Source organism: Canis lupus, chromosome 8 (genome assembly GCF_048164855.1).
Source record: "Canis lupus baileyi chromosome 8, mCanLup2.hap1, whole genome shotgun sequence".
Lineage (NCBI taxonomy): Eukaryota > Metazoa > Chordata > Mammalia > Carnivora > Canidae > Canis > Canis lupus.
This window is the reverse complement of record NC_132845.1, coordinates 26,772,317-26,791,288: the sequence shown is the minus strand read 5'-3', so window position 1 is coordinate 26,791,288 and position 18,972 is coordinate 26,772,317. Positions and strand designations below refer to the sequence as shown.

General features: G+C 42.6%; 1 protein-coding gene across 1 annotated transcript in view; it reads left to right on the top strand.

The window, feature by feature from the left end:
- Positions 1-1,651: 1,651 nt before the first annotated feature.
- The window catches only part of PLPPR5 (phospholipid phosphatase related 5), a 120,814-nt gene continuing 103,493 nt past the window's right edge, over positions 1,652-18,972 (top strand). The window contains exon 1 of the mRNA XM_072834656.1: positions 1,652-1,932. Within this exon, the coding sequence (XP_072690757.1) occupies positions 1,729-1,932 (204 nt within the window). The 5' untranslated portion in view covers positions 1,652-1,728. The remainder of the gene's footprint in view (positions 1,933-18,972) is intronic.

Here is an 18,972-nt window from a genome sequence, read left to right as displayed (position 1 = left end):
TCTGAATGGGTTTTTAAATCATGTATCTTTGTAGTAGTTACATTTTCATAATATGGCAAGCCACTTTTGTCCATTAAGGAACGATTTCCTCCCACTGCCCCAAATTGCTTATTATACAAGTTGTTCAGGGTCTTTTATCTAGCAAGTAGTTATTAAATGATGTTTAATAACATGTGGTGGATAAGGTATCCCTCATTAAGGACATTTCACACTGCTATTACTTCCCCAACATAGCAATCTTTTGCCAAATTTAAATGGCCTTATTAGCCTACCAATGCTGCTTTTTTCCTGATGCTAAAGATCCACCTCTGAAAATCATCAAGTACAACCCATCAAAATGAATGAATATTCTGGAAACCTGCTAAAGTAATCTACATTTTAACCAGAGGGGAAGGGCTCTGGGAATATTCTCATCCCCCTGTCTCTAGCATATGCTTCCTCACCTGTTCTTTCCGAGTGGAGGCTGTGAGCAGCGGCAGGCTCTGCTAAGGTCCTCCCCCACCTCCACCTCCACCGCCTCCCCCAAGTTCGCTGGCTGAGCTTGCACCCACAAGGCATCCCCAAACTGGGTTCTTTACAGATCTGCAGAGCTATGCACACGCGTGCGTGCCCATGTATGGGCGTGCTTCGTGCGCGCGTGGCGTGAGCCCGCGCTGGTGTCCCTCCCCGTCCACCCGACCCGTGGAGAGTCCCCGCAGTCCCCGGAGCTCCGGGCACAGCGGGTAGAGGCGCCCTGCCCCCTCCCCTCCCCCGGGCGGCCGGCGCCGCTGCGCCCCAGGCCCCTGCAGTGCCTCCTCCCGGGAGCAGCTAGAGAGGAGCTGGCAGCGGACGAGCGAGTGGGGAGCACGCGGAGGAGGAAGGGGCCGCTATGCCAGATGCTCCTGGCGCTGCTGAACTGTGACTGTGGCTCTGCATTCAAGGCCCCGCGGGGCTGGCGGGGAGCAGAGAAAGTCGGAATGTGAAGCGCCCTGCGCCGCTGTCTGGGCGCCTGGGAAGCGGCGCGGCGCGGCGCGGCGCGGCGCGGCGGCTGCGCGGGGGTCGGGTCGGAGTCGGGGTCGGGGTCGGGGCGCGCGCCGGGGACACTCGCCAGGGCGCCCCGCGGGCGCTGCGCTCCCGAGACGCGGCCGCGCACCGTCTGCCCCGGCGTCCGCGGGTTCCTGCTCGGCCCCGCTGCTGCCTCGGAAAGGAGTTTCTAGAAGCTCCTTCTCCGCTGCCTCCCCTCCCCTCCCCTCCCCCCTCCCCCCTCCCCCCCGTGTTCGGCTTTTCCCTCCGCGAGCAGCGCCGGCAGCTCCGCCGCGCCCGCCCTCCGCGGGGCGCAGGTGCCGCCCGCCCGGCTCGTGCCGCCGCGTCCGCCGACGCCGCCTCCTCCGGGCCGGCCCGGGGGCTGCGCCCGCGCTGCTGCGGCGCCGACGCTCGCTGCTCGCTCGGCCGCCCGCGGGGCGCTGCGGCCGCCGCCGGCCTCCGGGGGACTCCCCGCCCTCCCGCGCGACCCCGCGGCCGGGCGGGCGGCGCTTGCGGCGGGCGGCGGGCGGCGGGCGGGGGGCGGGGAGGGGAGCGGGGGCTCGCCCGGGGGGACGGCCGCCTCCTCCGCAGCCCGCCGGCGCCTGGGCTCCCGGCGCTGCCTCCGCCTCTGCCCGCGGCCGCGCCTCGCCGTCCCGCCGCCCCCGGTGGCGGCCCCGCGGCCCCGGCAGGGGGCCCCCGCGGCGGCCCGCGGCGCTCGGCAGCAGCATGCTCTATTTCCAGATGGTGATCATGGCAGGGACGGTGATGCTGGCGTACTACTTCGAGTACACCGACACGTTCAGCGTGAACGTGCAGGGCTTCTTCTGCCACGACAGCGCCTACCGCAAGCCCTACCCGGGCCCGGAGGACCGCAGCGCCGTGCCCCCCGCGCTCCTCTACTCGCTGGCCGCCGGGGTCCCCGTGCTCGTGGTAAGCCCGGGGGGGGGGGGGGGGCGCCGAGGTCGGGGCGGCGGAGCTCCTGGCGAGCCGAGCGCAGCCCCTGCCCCGGGGGAGCGTGCGGCGGGCGGCCCGCGGCCCCGATCCCCGCCGAGGCGCAGGGGAGCCCGCGGGCGGGTGGGTGCCTCCGCGCCCAGCGACCCGGAGCGGGCCTCGGCCGCGGGGGGGGGGTGGGGGGCGGCTCCCGGGGCACCACCGCCTCGCCGTCCAGACGCAAGTGCCCGGGGCGCTAAGCTGACCAGGACCGGGCGCCTGCAACAGACTCCGGGAACTGCCAGGGGCAGAGGCTCCCGGCAGGGGCTGCTGGAAATTCCAGCAGGAGCCGGAGGACGAGATGCGTTGAACGGCGGCTCGGCTCTGGCTCTCGGGGCAGCTTAGGTGCTTTGCTCTGACAGCCTGGCTGCGAGGGCCTGGCGGATTTACGGCGTGTGTGTGTGTGTGTGTGTGTGTGTGTGTTTTCGGACACACGCACACACACACGTCGGTCATTATTAGGATGGCGAGCGCATCGTAATCTACGTATGTGAACGTGGTGCGAAGTTCTCGGTAGGGGACCTGGTGCTGGTTCTTCGGAGGATGCGATGGGTCCTGGCTGGGTCCGAGCGTGCAGGTGTCCTCCCCGCGGCGCTGCCCGCTCTCTCCAGCCCCCAACACGTGACGGGCAGTTAGGAAACGAAGAGGAGAGGGAAAGGGAAGTTTGAGGTCCAGTGGTGGAACGTGACAATCTCAACGAATGAATGTTGGGAACATCACTTGGACCCACTGGGTGTGGACATTCATGTCTACTTTGATTTTAGGGGAAAATGATTTCATGTTTTTTTTTTCCCAGAAGATGAGAAGTTCCTAACACGCATAATGGAATTCCACCAAGGAACTTCTTGGTAACTTCAAAGTAACTTCGTTTATCTCAGGCCCCCATGATAGTCGACTTTGAATTCAGCTTGGCTGTCCTGGTTGGACAAGTGTTAGACCTTGCGCCAGAAAATGCCTTGTTTTGTTTTGTTTTGTCTGATATTGTAATTTGCTAAAAGTCCACCTTCATGTTTGTGTTCTCTCCCTTCCATTTGAAAAACTGAGAGAGGAGAGGAAATTTAGTCATTTTAGGGATTTCTTCTCTCTGCAGATGTTGGGTTTTCAGGCACATGTTTTCTGAATAGCCCAGGGATTTTTCTGTGTGATTTATTTATTTATTTATTTATTTATTTAAGAAAAAGTCTGTCTCTTTCAGGTCACTGGTTTGGTTATGACCATAATCAATAAGGTCTGTAACTTGGCCCTTGGTAATTACCATTCCGTGTCTTACTTAAATGAGATACCATTTCAGATCCTAACCTTCCGTCCATGGTGGCAGGTGCCAGTTAGAGACGAGAACATATTGGCCTTAAGATGTTGGTTATTTCCCACTTACAGGGAAGCTAGGAGGAGAAAGGGAATGAAGTCATTATTGAGTGCATACTCTGTGCTGGGCACTGATAAGCCATAACTGCATTTATTCTTCAGAGCATTCCTCTTCAGATAACATTTAAGGACACTGAGGATCAGATAATAAAATGGAAACACTTGAAAATAAAAATGGTGGGTGTGGTGCTTGTACACCCATGGGACTGATGCCAAATGCCATGCTACTTCTACTACTTCTAAAGAACATGTTCTATGAGAGGGGACAAGAGATGGCTAATGCGACAGGCATCTAGAATAAAAATTGAGGGAGGATCTGACTTAATTAATTTCCACGTTTTGACTTTTAGTTCTTAAGTTGCGAGAGAAAGAATTTAGGAGGCCCATCTGAAGAGAAGGACATGTAGGGTTTTAGAGGCTAGCTGAGCTGCTGGCCCTTGTTTCCTCTTCTGCTTCTCCGAATAGCATGCTCTCACAATGTGAGAGGTGGGGAACAGTAATGGCACCTCTGTCTTTCCCTTCCTCTCAAAAACACTGGCTTAGCATAGTCACTTTGCATGAAAACAGTATTACTGATAATAATAATATTAGTTGTGCCCATCATTTGTTGAGTTATATACCTTATACTTGTCTAATATTTGCATTATCTATGAAAGCATTTGTTATTATTGTCACCTGATATTTGCAAAAACTGAGGCTTAGAAAGATAAGGTAACTTGCCCAAGTTATGACACAAAATGTTATACTCAGAATTTTAACCCTACTTGGTCAACCTCCAGAGCTGGAGCCTTTTCTATTATAATACAAAATTCAGTTTACTCATAAGTTATTCTAAATAAATGCCTCAGGCAGTCTCCTCCCCCCTTTTCCATTTCTTGGACTGTACTGATAAATGTTCCTCGTATTGTATATTTTTTAGCCTTCAAAAGTCATTTTTAATTCTTTTTTTTTAATTCTTTAGATTAATTTGAAAACTAGCTCTCCTCACTACCACAAGCTGTGGTTTTGTTTCATACTTGCTAAGTTCATTTATCTAAAAATCAAAAGCAATATATCTTTTCAGTTTTATCACTTTTATGTAGTGTTGATTTGGAGCCCAGGTTTGGAATCTAACAAATTTGGATTCAGATCCAAAGTACATCCTGCTGCTATGTTAACAGTTGGGAACTCTACTTGCTGTGTAACCTTGAGCAACTTATTTAAGCTTGTTAAGCCTCAATTTCCTAAGTCACAGGATTTTGAATATTAAATTAGGTATAATACATAAATGTCACCCTTGGCCGTTAGCGGATTCTCCATAAGAGATAAGAGATCAGTAAATCATTAGCATGGTTAATGAAATGATAATTCAGTTAATGTTTATTGAATTCCTATGTTGCAAGCATGACATCAGACAGAGTAGACGTTATAAAGGAAACTTCAGAAATAAACCAAACTCCTAAGGAGTTTACAGCCTAATTTGGGAAATTAGGTAAATATGCCAAGGTCATAATATAAATCACCGTAATAGAAGTGTGCGCACACACACATACATATACACACACCACAAAGACCTTTGGTGGGTTCAGAAGAGGACAAGCTTGTTTTTATCTAGGGGAAAGGCCTCATGAAGGAAATGGTGGCTTTTGAGATGTGACTTGCAGAAGAGGCTGGAATGGATTTGGCATCAGGACATCACAGAAGCAGCTACACGGATAGCCACTTGGTAGCAGAAAACGTAGGCTGTGCTCTTGAAACAGCAAGTGGTTTGTCTTGTTTCTAAGAGTGGTGTGTGGGGAACACTGAGGATATACGGCTGAAGGGGAAGACTAGCGTCTCATTGATGAGTCCTGGAATGCCCGGCTGAATATTTTTCTCAAGTTGTTTGGGAACTGACTAGGGACATTGTCTAATGGAGGGTGTTTTAGGACATTTTGGGGACAGTTGTATAGGGCTCTCCTTTATTAAAATTCCAGTATAAGAATTTCAAACTTTAAATTTTATCCTCAAGTCTATTTTGTGTTGTGAAATATTAATTTAATTGTGTTTTCAGAAAATACCTGTAACTTGGGATCATTTACAAAGATGGCTTTGTTGTTGTTGTTGTTGTTGTTGTTGAAGATCTTATTTATTTCTTTGAGATGGAGTGTGAGAGAGAGCATGAGTAGAGGGAGGGGCAGAGGGAGAGACAGACTCCCTGCTGAGTGGGGAGCCCCAACAGTGGGGCTTGATCCCAGGATGCTAGGGTCATGGCCTGAGCCGGAGGCAGATGCTTATCCAGCTGAGCCACCCCGGTGCCCCAAAGACAACATGCTTTATAAGCTCTTTGAAAATGTCCTATTCACCTTGATCTGTGTAGCATTTGCTGAAGCACCACATACATAATTTTATGGACATAAATTTAATTAGTGATCTTTGATTTTTCATTGATTGAAAGATTTGGGGATGACAATATTTTCTGCACCCCAACTTTGGATAGAGTGGCCATGAGCAGCTCTTGTTCCTTAGATCATTAAGCAACAACACAGGTGATTTGAAGGACACCAGGGCTAGAACATTCATCTTCATAGAGCCAGAACCAAGGCAGAAAAAAACCGGCAGTGAACCCATTTCATACTCATGATAATCCTATGAGGGATTATCTGCAGGGCAGATTTGAGTGTTAGGAAACATTTCTGATTCCTAATGTCTGCATCCTCAGGAAACTTCCTCTGGACTCTGAGACTGTGAGGGATGCAGCTACTGCTGCTGTCCCAAGGGTGTTGAGTCACTAAATGTGATGGGTAGATAATAACAGAAAGACATCTTGTGTCCAGGCCCTCCAGCTTATTATATCAAAGTGTCTGAAGCTTTCCCATGGACCTCTTCTATGAACCTCGCCTTGAGTGCTTGCTCCTATTTCAGCTCCTGGAACACATGCCTGTGGCATGGTGCTGAAGAAGCACGGATATGGGTGTCCGACAAGCCTGGATTCTTATCTGCATTTCTCTCACTTACTCTACATGTGACCTTGGGCAAAAATTTCTTATTCATAAACTGGAGATAAAAATGCCTACCTCTTGAGAGGTTAAGATCACAGACTCTGGAGTCAGACTACTTGAAGCCCAGATCTGCCGTTTTCCCGCTGTGTGAACCTGAGCCAGTCTTTCTACACCTGTTTCTTCCACTGTAAAATGGAGATAATATGAGTATTGACCTCATAGGGTTATCATGAGTATGAAATGGGTTCACTTAGATATCTGAGGAGTGCCCAGCTAAGTACGTATTAGCTATACCATTAGTCCTCTCCAGGTTGTGATGATTAATCAAGATAATCTATTTAAGGCACCTAGCAAAATGTGTTTTGTCAGTGGATTCCAGAGCTGATAAAATACTAAAGGTGGAAAGAGGCCACCTGATTCAACCCACTCACCCACAAAAATTGGGGAGTCTGAACAGCAAGAGTAGCAAAACTCAGAACTCTGTTATTGGCACCAAGTCAATGATTCCTACCTTTGATGATCCCTCTATTTTTTCAAATAGGCTGACACTAGCTAGTACTTCTTATGCAGCAGACCCTGTGTTAGATACATTTAGCATTACTTCATTTAATGCTCACCACTGTAGTACTATCATTAAATCCACTTATAGATGAGAAATATGTTTAAGTCAGATTATGTGTCAGACTTGTGTTAAATTATTTAAATCTATTAATTCATTTTTTACCTTCAGCTTATGAAGGAAATTTGGATGTGAAGATGTTGGAGTGCCAGCCAGGAGTTCCCCATTGACAGTGTCAGAATCCCCAAAGCCTGTGCCTCTAGTTCTTCTATTACATCCCTTTATCCTAACCCATTAAATAGATCTTTAAAGATACTCGGTCATAGTGATTCAATACTAGAGGAGTCAAAATTTTATCAAACCTTTTACCCTCCATTTCAGTTTTTCTGGTTTGATCAGAAGCTCTGTGTCCCAGTGTAGATGATGGTTTCAGTGTGGTGTAGGAGATTGTTTTGTTTCCTGTTAAGCTCAAAATGTTGTAGGGAGGTGGGTGGCAGCAGAAGGGATTCAAAGATATTTCTGTTATTCTGATCGGAAGCCATGGTTCTTATCTCTGTATCATATGCTGATCCACTGCTGCAGGAACCTGCATTTATGTGGAACCGCTGTCTGGTTTCTAGGTCTGCACACTACGGGGCAGGGGTTCTATTTCTAAGGCATGTTTCTTAAAATGGGACTTAGCACTAAATTTGGGGTGCAGCAAACTCATTGAAATTGTGTGTAAATACTATATATATATATATATATATAGTAAATATATATATATACACACATACATATACACAAACACATTTTTCTAGTAAGAGCCTCTGTAGCTTTATCAGATTGTCAGATATACAAGATTCCCTAAAAGTTAGAACCACACTTTGAGGGTTTATGAATCTGATTAAACTCCTCCATATGTCTCTTAGGACCTTCCCTCACTTAGATAGTCTCATTCATATTCATTCATTCATATTTTCCTTCCTTTCCTGCATTTCTTTTTGTCTCTCTTTTTCCAAAGATCCTCTCCACTTTGCATACTGGTAAAGGAGACAGTGATGCCGAGGGGAAGACAGAGGCTGGTCTAAAAACCAGCTAGCGTTCCTCTGCTTCTCCTTTCTCTCTCCCCTTCTCCCTCTGCTTCTCCTTCTCCCCATCCTCTTGTCCCTTTTTCTCTTCCTGTCTTCTTTGTCCCCTCCAACTCCTATCCCTTGGTAATCCCTGTGGTTTTTCTGGGCCAGTTACCTTATCTGAAAAATGTGGACTTATTTCTTCCTACCTCTCAGAGCTGTTGTGAGAATAAAATAGGTGAGAATATACTTTGGAGACAAAATGAAGAAAACATACTGCGAGCAGATTACATGGGTTATATACCCACTGGTCACTGGAGATGATTATGACCGCTCATAGCATGACTACATCCCAATCTTTTGTATAGTTTGAGACAAAATAATGTTTCCAGGGAACAATATTGATACCATCTGTTAAGCATGTGCTGTATCATATTAATTTTTAAACTAGCATTTTTCCAAAAGGACGTTATTTGTAAAAGTTTTAAATGATAATGTATCTACTAGGTACTAGGTACAATGCTATTGCTTGAACTTGTATAATGAGGAAGGTATATTCACTGCCCTTCAGGCGTTCGGATATTGTGCAGCAAGTTATAGCTGCAAGCCTCCGCTTCCTTGTCTGTAAGATTGAGATAATGACACTTAACATGATGATTTATGAGAATTAAATATGAGCATGCATCAAGTACTCAATAACTGATAGCTGCTCTTTTAGCATAAATGCCAATAATATTTATTGATAGTACATAGTGAAATGACATCAGGTGGCTTAATCATTTCTGTGAAACGAATGAAGCAAACCTATTATTTTTCACTTTAACCCTTTCATGTAGTCTGTGCAGTAATACATCTAGGGAGCTTTAGCAGTTCCCTCCAGCTGGTAAATGACACATCTAGGATCTGAATCTATTACTTCAAGTCCAATGCTCTGTTGGCTACATGCAGTTTCCCACTAATTTCATTCCCAACATAAATAGTGACATTTCTAGAAGACAGAGGTGAGTTAAAGCATATCAATTATGTATCGGTGTGCTGTTTACAGTATCCATATATTTGTTAATGTATAGGCTCAGTTACAACCAGACATGGCAATGGGATGTTCAAAGACATGTTGAAAGACAAAACTTCATTGGCTTTTAGAACCAGTGGAATAGCCAATAGAGCAGCTCAGCCTTCCCATTCATTCATCAAGTTGAGTGGCAAGTTCTGATCTCAGAGATCTTAACCTATAGTTAGGAGGATCCTTTTAACAGACTGGAAAATCATAAAGAATATCATTTGGATGGAAGATATTTTAAAATATGTGGAGTTCTATATTCAGTACTATTTAAACTATTTCTGAGAGTGCCAGTTTTCACTCAGCAGGCTGGTTATTTTTTTTAGTCTTATTATGACAGATGTAGTTTGAAAATCACTGTCAGTAAAACCACCATTTTTTTTTGTTATTGTTGTATGAAACAGAATCCGAAAGATTTTTTTCCCAGATCAGGTGCATTTAAGATTCTAAAGGCAGGGGCAGCCCAGGTGGCTCAGCGGTTTAGCGCTGCCTTCAGCCCAGGGCATGATCCTGGAGACCCGGGATCGAGTCCCACATCAGGCTCTCTGCATGGGGCCTGCTTCTCCCTCTGCCTGTGTCTCTGCATCCCCGTCTCTCATGAATAAATAAATTTTAAAAAATTTAAGAAAAAAGATTCTAAAGGCAGTCTTTTGGTGGATATTTCTCAGTGAGTGAATATGTAAGTGAATGTGTTTGTGTGTGTGTGTGTGTATACAGTGCATATATATAATTTGGTCTGTAATAAACTTGGAATTTCTTATATGGATTAATTTTTATCTCTCTTGCTTCTAACCTCTATAATGCTCCACCATCCACCCCTTTCTCCTTCCAAAAAACCCCCCAACTTTCTGGAACATTCTGCTATATCTCTTCAGACTTAGCAGTAAGCAAATTTCTTGGACTCCCACATTCTCCTCTATGACTCCTTTAGACTCTTCAGCAGATTATGATATTAAAATAGCCTTATATTGTGCTTTATGTTGTATTTCTTTTTATTCCTGTTTCCATCACTAGACATAAGCATCTCAAAGTCAGGGTATTATAATCTGACTAGAGCTAATTTCATCATACCCAATTCTTCAGTTATTCTCAGTAGGTAAGTTATTCAGGCACCAACTAAGGTTGTGATATGAGGTTGTAATGACCAAATTCTGATGAGCATGCAGTTACTTAAAAACCATTTGTTAAAACAGGCAAAAAAAAAAAAAAAAAAAAAAAAGTCCACATGCCCTGTTCTGTATGCTCAGTGAACTGACAGCTCTTTGCCCTTTGAGGTGTCTTAAGTGTATGAACCCCTGTATGAAAGGTTCATCACAGACAAGGTTGGATTCTGTGCCCTTGCATTGATGTGCTTCATGCAGAAATCCTAAACCACTGGCTGGACCCAAGATCCGCTGAGAATAAGCCACTGGAGTATAGGTTACAGGCCTCACTGCAGTCTTATGGGTTATTCATTCAAGGATAGAAAGAATGTCCAAACTATTTTAGTCAATCCACATAGCTTGAAAATATTTAATTTCACCAATAAAGATTCTATTCTTAGCATTCATCATGCTAATTAAGAGTCATTTCTTTCATCAACAAAAAATCATTTTTCATATTCATAACTCTAATTAAATCAGTTATTAATTAACATACAGATAGCAAAAAGACTTGTAGCAGCCTCTTTAGGTTGGGCTTTTTTCTGATAAAATGTTAGTGACTTTCCAAGACTCTCCCTGTATTCCTCATTCCCTCTTTCCCTGAACAATATTCAGTGAGTAGCATACCTTGAAAATGAGGCTAAAAGAGCTTACTTGGTTTGTTCCAAATCCCAAAACCAGGATTAAATCCCAACTTTCCCTTCTTCAAATCTTTCAAAGTATAAAAGACTTATGAAATCATAGGTCAGTTAAATACAGATGTAGTCCTGACATATCTACGTATTACCAAAATAGCTTGTGGCATTTCCTCTCTAAGGGAAGCAGGATTTGTGTTGATAGAACCAGAACCTCTATCCTGAGTAAATTGTGTATTGTTTTTCTCATGTGATGATCCCCATTTTTTAAAGAGTGCTTTCAATCATGCCAGCAAAAACTGTACTTTTCTATCAAGATTTTTTAATTGAGGTTTCAGATTTATCTTTTTCTCACACTGGGGTGCACAGAAGCACTTTTCATACTGAGAAGCATCTTATATTTCCAGAGATCTCCTCAAAGCAGAATGCCAAGTTTTCACAGACACCAAAATTGAGCAGTCTTGGATAGAGATAGTGCACCTGGAGCCTCATATTGTAATTTAAAATGAATTCCTAACATTTCCAGTTAAAAAACAAAATATTATCTTTGGGTTGGTGACAATGACCTCTTCCTTCACATGTGCCTTTGCAGTGTTGGGTTCGTTCAGTTACTAAACTGAATGAAGAGACTTAGTCAAAACTACGTGACAACCCTTTTGGTCTTTCACAAAGAGACCTTTGTTTCCTCTTCATTCTGGCTCCTAATCACATGATTATTTGGGGTCCCCTTTTTATTTCTCCTGGGGCTAAGTCTAGAATACAGATACAGGAATCCAGTAAACACTTTATTCAAGCTACACTATCAGGCGCTTTTTGACATTCAATTTTTGGAAAAGATTTGTGAATCCAATGTTAGAAGATGCTTCTTTGTGGCTGAGATTTGTTAGTCATGAAAGCAGCCTTAGAAATCATTTAGTTTCATCTCTTAATTTTCAAACAAATGGTCAGACAAATTAAGGGACTTGCCCACGGTCATGCAATTAATGAGGAATGATACAAATAGCTGTCATATGTGGGCACTGGGTATTTATCAGGCATTACCATGAGTACTTTATATATATTAATTGAATCCTCCCATCATTGAAGATAGGCACAACTGTAATCTCAGTTTACAGATGAGGACATTGAAGCACGAAAAGATTAAACAAGTGGCCCAGAACCCCACAGCAAGGAAGTTGACATACCTTAGCAAAATGGCAGATATGTGCTTTTAACACAGAGATGGGCCTTGTCCCCTTACCAAATTTTTTGCCATCTCCTGGTGGGGCTAAGATCACCTGCAAGAAATTGTTCCGCATAGCAGTATTAGTTGGGAGGGAGAGAGGAAGACTATGTGATTATTATGGGAGCTTTTCCCTCGTGGCTTTTATACTGTTGACCGAAAAGATTTCACTGAATATTGTATTTACAATTGACACTGTCTGTGATAGTGAAAAGGTAGTGATAGATAAAGAAAAAGAACATTTAACTCTCAAATCATTTGGTTCTCCGATGTCTTTTATGCTTCTAACATCAAATATTTTTAGGCAAAAAGTTAAACTAAGTTTGAAACTTGCTGCAAGTAGATGTAATAAAAACCTACCCATTTTTGATGCACAGATTCCAAAGTCTTATAGTGTTATTTTAATATAACACAATATAATATAACACTATATATAATTAACATATAGCATAGCTACTGCACCCAAGGCAGAGTCATTATGTTAAGTTTGTCAACTAGTTAGAGGCGTGAAAGAAATACACAGTGATGTGTGTGTGTGTGTGTGTGTGTGTGTATTTCAAGGAAAAGCATAGACATTTATATATTTGTATGTTTTGAAGTCATTTTTTTAAGGGACTTAAGATACTCTTAAAATTATTGTAGAAATATTTGGTCCAATCCTGTAGTCCCATTTTCTGCAAAATAGCAGTGACTTGAGGAGTCAGTTCTTTACTGTGCTGTGCTTTATGTTATTTTCCCTCTTCATCATTTCCATCTGCTTAAATACTTTCCAGCCTTTACTTTAGGCAACCACAATCCCACTTCTTTCATAACTCCTCCTTTGATGCTTCTAGTCAACAGTGATCTACCTGGCCTTTAAAATCCTTTTTGAATAATAGTCTGTCTTCTTAGATACTTTCCATAAAAGTGTAGTTGTGGACGAGGGATAGGGAGCTGGAGAGACAGCAAGACCAAAGAAAAGGTACAGTAGCGATAATGTAATAAAGTATGGAAATAGTGAGTTCTGGTAATACATTTTATATATACAGGTTTTATGATGATCTGAAATTAAGAGAGAGAGAGAGGAAGGAGGGGAGGGAGGAAGGGAGGAAGAAAGAAAGAAGAGAAACTCACTGGCCTGAGAGGCAGTGAGCTTTCCTCATTACTTCTGCTGTTTACTGCCTTTGAGGTCTTGAGAAAATCAAGTAGTTCTGTCCCCTGTATCATTAGATACTTGATTTGGAAGAGTTTGAACGCCACCTGGGGCAGGAGACCAACAGACTGACTCATGATTCCTTACATAGCCTTTTATGTGTATGAAACAAGTGTCACTATTAGGACATTTTACCTTTCTTTAAAAAAGGAAAAAGATTTCATTTATTTATTTATGAGAGACACAGAGAGAGAGAGAGGCAGAGACATAGGCAGAGGCAGGCTCCCTGCAGGGAGCCTGATGCGGGACTCAATTCCAGGATCCCAGGAATCATGTCTTGAGCCGAAGGCAGGCGCTCAACCACTGAGCCACCCAGGCACCCAACACTTTACCTTTCAATGAAGTAGTTTATCTCTCTGAGTTTTGTCTGCTTCCAGGCCTCTCACCATTTGAAACCAGTATCATATGATGTTATTTTTCAGTACTTTGACGATTCTTCTTCTTCTTCTTCTTCTTCTTCTTCTTCTTCTTCTTCTTCTTCTTCTTCTTCTTCTTCTTCTTCTTCTTCTTCTTCTTCTTCTTCTTCTTCTTCTTCTTCTTCTTCTTCTTCTTCTTCTTCTTCTTCTTCTTCTTCTTCTTCTTCTTCTTCTTCTTCTTCTTCTTCTTCTTCTTCTTCTTCTTCTTCTTCTTCTTCTTCTTCTTCTTCTTCATTTCTTCGACAGAGTTTTCATGTTCACATGGCATGGATTTGAGTCTGGCTTTCCCAGCTGACCTTACTTGACAAGGTAGGGCACCAGCACTGAATGATGTATTCCAGGTGTACTTTCTCCCCTGGCAAATACATCAGAAGGTCTGCATACTGTTTTCTTTAATGCATTAGCCTTGGGGTCAGTATAAAGTCTCCTTGTGGTTGATTTTCTCATTTGTAAAGGAAGTAGGTTCGACTTTTCTTCAGGTAGACAAAAGCACTGGATGATGATGTACACTGTCTCCTTCCCATGACCATAGTAGACATTGCTAAGAAATTGTGGCATTTTCTTCCCAAATGAGACTGATCTAGGTTTTCAGTCCTTGAGGTAGAACTCTAGGCAACATCTTCTAAGTGGATTTGCTGTCTTGCAGTCAGATAATTGTTAAAATTCCAGTTGTATGTCACATATAAAATGTAGTACACTACATATTTATGTATTACAACTAATTACATGAGAGTATTTTGCCCATAAAAAGGAATTTAAATTTAGAAAATATGTCTTGTATATTTTTGCCTCTTGCTCACTACATAGTGCCTAATATAATGCCTTTCAAATGGTAGATATTAGTAATTATTAATGTATTTAAAGAACACAATTGGAGAAGCAGGAATTGAAGTTATTTGGGGTACCCATTGCTAGATACTTACGTTATAAAGTCCAAATTATCTTTCCAAAACCCATTTTTTAATGTTTTAGTTACCAGTCATCCCTGATTTCAGATATTTTCCCCACGCACATTAATTTTTCATTTATTCATTTATTTGTAAATTTAATCAGTCATATAAAATATAGTTCAAAATATTTACTTCAGATGGAGAATATTTCAAACACCTATCATTTTGTTTTAAAAATCTTTAACATCATCATATTTTTACTTCTGTAACCATATTTCCCCCATCTTTAATTGTACACAGCACAAACTTTTACAACTGTAAATTGTTACTCTGTAAGCATTTCTGTAGCATATGCTTTCTCTTAATCAGATGTGACATAGTCTGTATTTCAATACTTCTCCCTCTGTTTTTCTTTTTTTAGAATGAATTGGTGGATTTAAAGAGCATATCATCTTCCATTCTATTTTGTAAATCAAATAAGCAATACATTCTACATTGAAAATTTGTCTATTTGGTAAATTAGAAAACTTTTTTTGATCTTCTGATGTAGGATTCAGCTAGCTGGCAGAGTTTCTTTCTTCCTTCCTTTCTTTCTTTCTTTCTTTCTTTCTTTCTTTCTTTCTTTCTTTCTTTCTTTCTTTCTTTCTTTCTTTCTTTTTTTTTTTCAGAGGTTTTATTTATTTATTTGAGAGAGAAGACAGACAGAGCACCAGCCCAGACAGAAGCAGAGGGAGAAGGACAAGCAGACTCTGCGCTGAGCACAGAGCCTAACACAGGCCTTTATGTGGGGCTAGATCTCAGGACCCTGAGATTATGACCTGAGCTGAGACCAAGAGTTGGATGCCCAACTGACTGAGCCACTCAGGTGTCCTCCTGCTGGCAGAGTTTCTAAATGAAATAAGTCATGACTTTATTGTCACTCAGATCTCTGAATCATAGTCTGTACATTTTCATTACTAATCCTAAATTAAGAGTTGAAACGTTTGACTCAATACATAGAACTGTTTTTGAGAAGAGTTTGTTTCCTTAGAGAGTGATAAAAATTAGCGGTACTTTAGAAAATGACATTAATGAGTAAAGAAAGATTTAATGCTGCTTGGGTAGGCAAATTACTTACAACTTCAATTAGCTTCAGAAGGAACCAGGAAAATGAAATTGGGATTTTATCGCTTATGAATACTTTTCATTGAAATTCAAGATTTCCCAGTTAGAGTGAAAAATCAACCAAGTGCAAATTAGCTGCCTACCTTTCCAATGGGTGCAAATGAAATAGCCTGCTAGCAATCACATTGAAGTACAATGATTTGGAATTCAATAATTCTTTCCTTCGTTTGTCCATTAAAAAACAGTTACTGAATTCTCCCTGGACAAGGCTTTGTATGTGTAATGGACACCGCATATTCAAAGATAGAAGAAAGGATCCCTCTCCTCAAGGAAGTCAAAGTTTAGTGTTACGGGAGACTTAAAATAGACTAATTCTGAAAACTGGCCTGAGAGAGGAAGACAGAAGGAATGAGATTTCTGAGAGGAGGCGCCCTTGGCTAGTCAGGGCAGTGAGGGAAGGGCAAGAGCATACATATACAAAGCCATTTAGGCTGGAGAAACCTTTCCTGTTGAAGGGACTCCAAGAATGTCTGTAATGGAAAGGCAGATGGCACAGAAATAATAAGGTTCAAAACTTAAGGACACATAGTAGAAAATACATTACGATAATACGCAGGGATTCCCTTACCAGCATGAAGAGGTAAATCTTTGATACACATTCTAATGTCTTAGACTCACTTTCTCTGTCTGCAAAATGGGACATCTAAATCTGCCTGTCTTACAAGTAATTCTGTTTCTGTGACTGATCTTAATTTAGTTTACTAAAAGGAAAACATTAGAACATTGTTTTAGAGTTTTAAGGAATCTAGAGAAATAGTCATCACGTTGATCTTGACTGCCAAGTGTGTTCCAGAAGTGCTTACATTTTCCTACTTTAAAATAAAAATACTGCTGTGAAATAAACTTTTAATTAGATAGTGCCTAAGAGGACAACCTCTCTGACATACATATTACATGGTTTTCAATCATTATTTGCAACTTGGACAGTGCTAAAAGATTGGTATTGGTACAACTATGAAAGCTTACATTGATATATACAAGTAAAATTTAAATTGGCAAGGGTGTTTTTGTTACTATTGCTATGTTTTTCTTCTATAATTAGGATACCTTGTCTTGCATTTTCTAAATTACATAGCAGGTGGGCTCACCTGTGTAGTAAATATCTTTAATCTCCTCATTTTAAATTGGAAGGTAAAGTGAAATATATACATCTATGTGTTGCTCTAGAAATCTGAGAGCATGATATTCTAGTTTTTTTAGAAAGCATGGATTGAAATTTATGTGAAACCGAGCAGTACTATTCTTGGTAGGTGAAATTCATATTTTCCAGTTTATGGTATTAAGGATTAAATGTAAAAAAAAGGATTAAATGTTCTTGGTTTTCTTGCAAGATGCTCTATCCTTCTAAATTTAGTCATCTAATTAAGATTTCCATTCATGGGAAGTGACTTTAAAGAGCACATAAGACAGGCTTTTATACAAACAAGCTTTGATTGGATTAATTGGATTTGCATAAATTTTATGATGTGAATATGCAGTGTCTTGGCTTCATTCACTTAGAAGGGAGAACTTAAAGGAATCAGAAAGAGAAAACACATGAAAGGTTGCAAAGGAACCATGTAAAAACAGGTTAATGGCATGGAAGCACAAACTGTAAGGAGCTAAAGCAGTCCAAGCTTGAGCAATAAATAAACTGGCCAAGCCTAGAAAAGCTGAGCATAGGAAAAAAGGGATGGGAAATTCAGACAGACCACAAGATTTGAGTGTTTTTTTTTCCCCCTGAAGACCTGTAGCCTTTGCACTTGACATGGGTTTGATGACAGGGTCTAGAAGGCTGGTGGTACATGTAGGACTGAGAAGGCCAAGTGAGGATGGCAACATGGACTGTGGGCAGGCAGGCTTCTGGCAAGTAGCTCTCTTGGAGGGTCACTTGGTTTTCAGAGGCCAGTGCTGCCCCAAGGTTACCGAAGAGATGGTAGCCTGGAACTGGTACACTAACAAGTGGGACAGAGCAGGGCCGGATGGAGGAAGCAAAGACGTGGTGTGGTCTCATAAAGGTGCACACGAAGGGCAGCCCGGGTGGCTCAGCGGTTTAGCGCCACCTTCGGCCCAGGGTCTGATCCTGGAGACCCGGGATCGAGTCCCACGTTGGGCTCCCTGCATGGAGCCTGCTTCTCCCTCTGCCTGTGTCTCTGCCTCTCTTTCTCTCTGTGTCTCTCATGAATAAATAAATAAAATCTTTAAAACAACAACAAAAAAAGGTGCACATGAGTAAGACAGGGTGGGCTGGTCAGAACAGGCAAGTCCAGGGGACCTGGGGAACTGAACAGGATTGTGGGATGAGGCCCTACACATACAGTCCACAGTGCTGGGGGTCAGCAGCCCACATCAGGATCACCAGCAGGCAGGACCAGGACCCCTTCCCAGCAGGCGGCCATCAGAGCCCAGAAACCGATTCTGAGCAGAGTCTAAACAACAGGTATGGGCTAATGGAATTAAGAAAGCATTGGTGTGGAACCAGACTTTGGACTTTACAGCTGCTAGTGCACAAGTGATCTGCAGAATATTCCTTCTGATATTCATGCACTCATTAATGTGAGACACCAGCAGTAGCAACAACATGACCCTTTATATTTGTGTAAGGCTCTGTCATTCACAGAATGGCTCACAATAATAATGCAACATAGATTGTAATCATGTTGAGATGATGAAATCCAGGCTTAGGAAAATTAGATTTGCTCATAGTCGTGCAGCCCAAACAGTGGCAGAATTAATTAATCTAATTAGAATGTGTCCCTGATGTATTAAACCTTTGTTTGTAACCTACTTTGCAGTGAATAAAGACAACGGTAACCAGAGTGAAAATAATGAGGACTCTCCCGACCTCAGGAGGTTTACAGTCCAGGCAGGGGTGCAGGCTCATGCTGATGTAACCTTAACATTTCGAAAACTCATCCCAGGTCTAGAGGAGTGACTGAGATTTAGGAGGCACTAAGTCACAGTTTGATGTATTAATGAATAGCTAGTGAAATGCTGTGGTAGCCTAGCAAAGAAAATCATCAGTTTTGACTTAGGCTATAGATAAAGCTTCTCTGGGAACATGGCATTTTGGCTACTCAATGATAGGATGCGTCCATGAGGGACAGGCATGTTTAGATTCGGTTGGAAGAGAAAAAAGAACTAATAATTATTAAGGTCGATTTAGAATCAGACATTACCTGGGTTCGGATCTTGGATCTACTGCTAACTTGTGTAATTACTTGACCTCATTGATTCTCAGCTTTCTTATGGTAGGTGCTCATTGTATTAGAAGCTAATGCTTTTGCACATGTTAATTTTGGGAGAGGCTAATTTAATTTTCACAGCAGTTCTATCATTTTGTA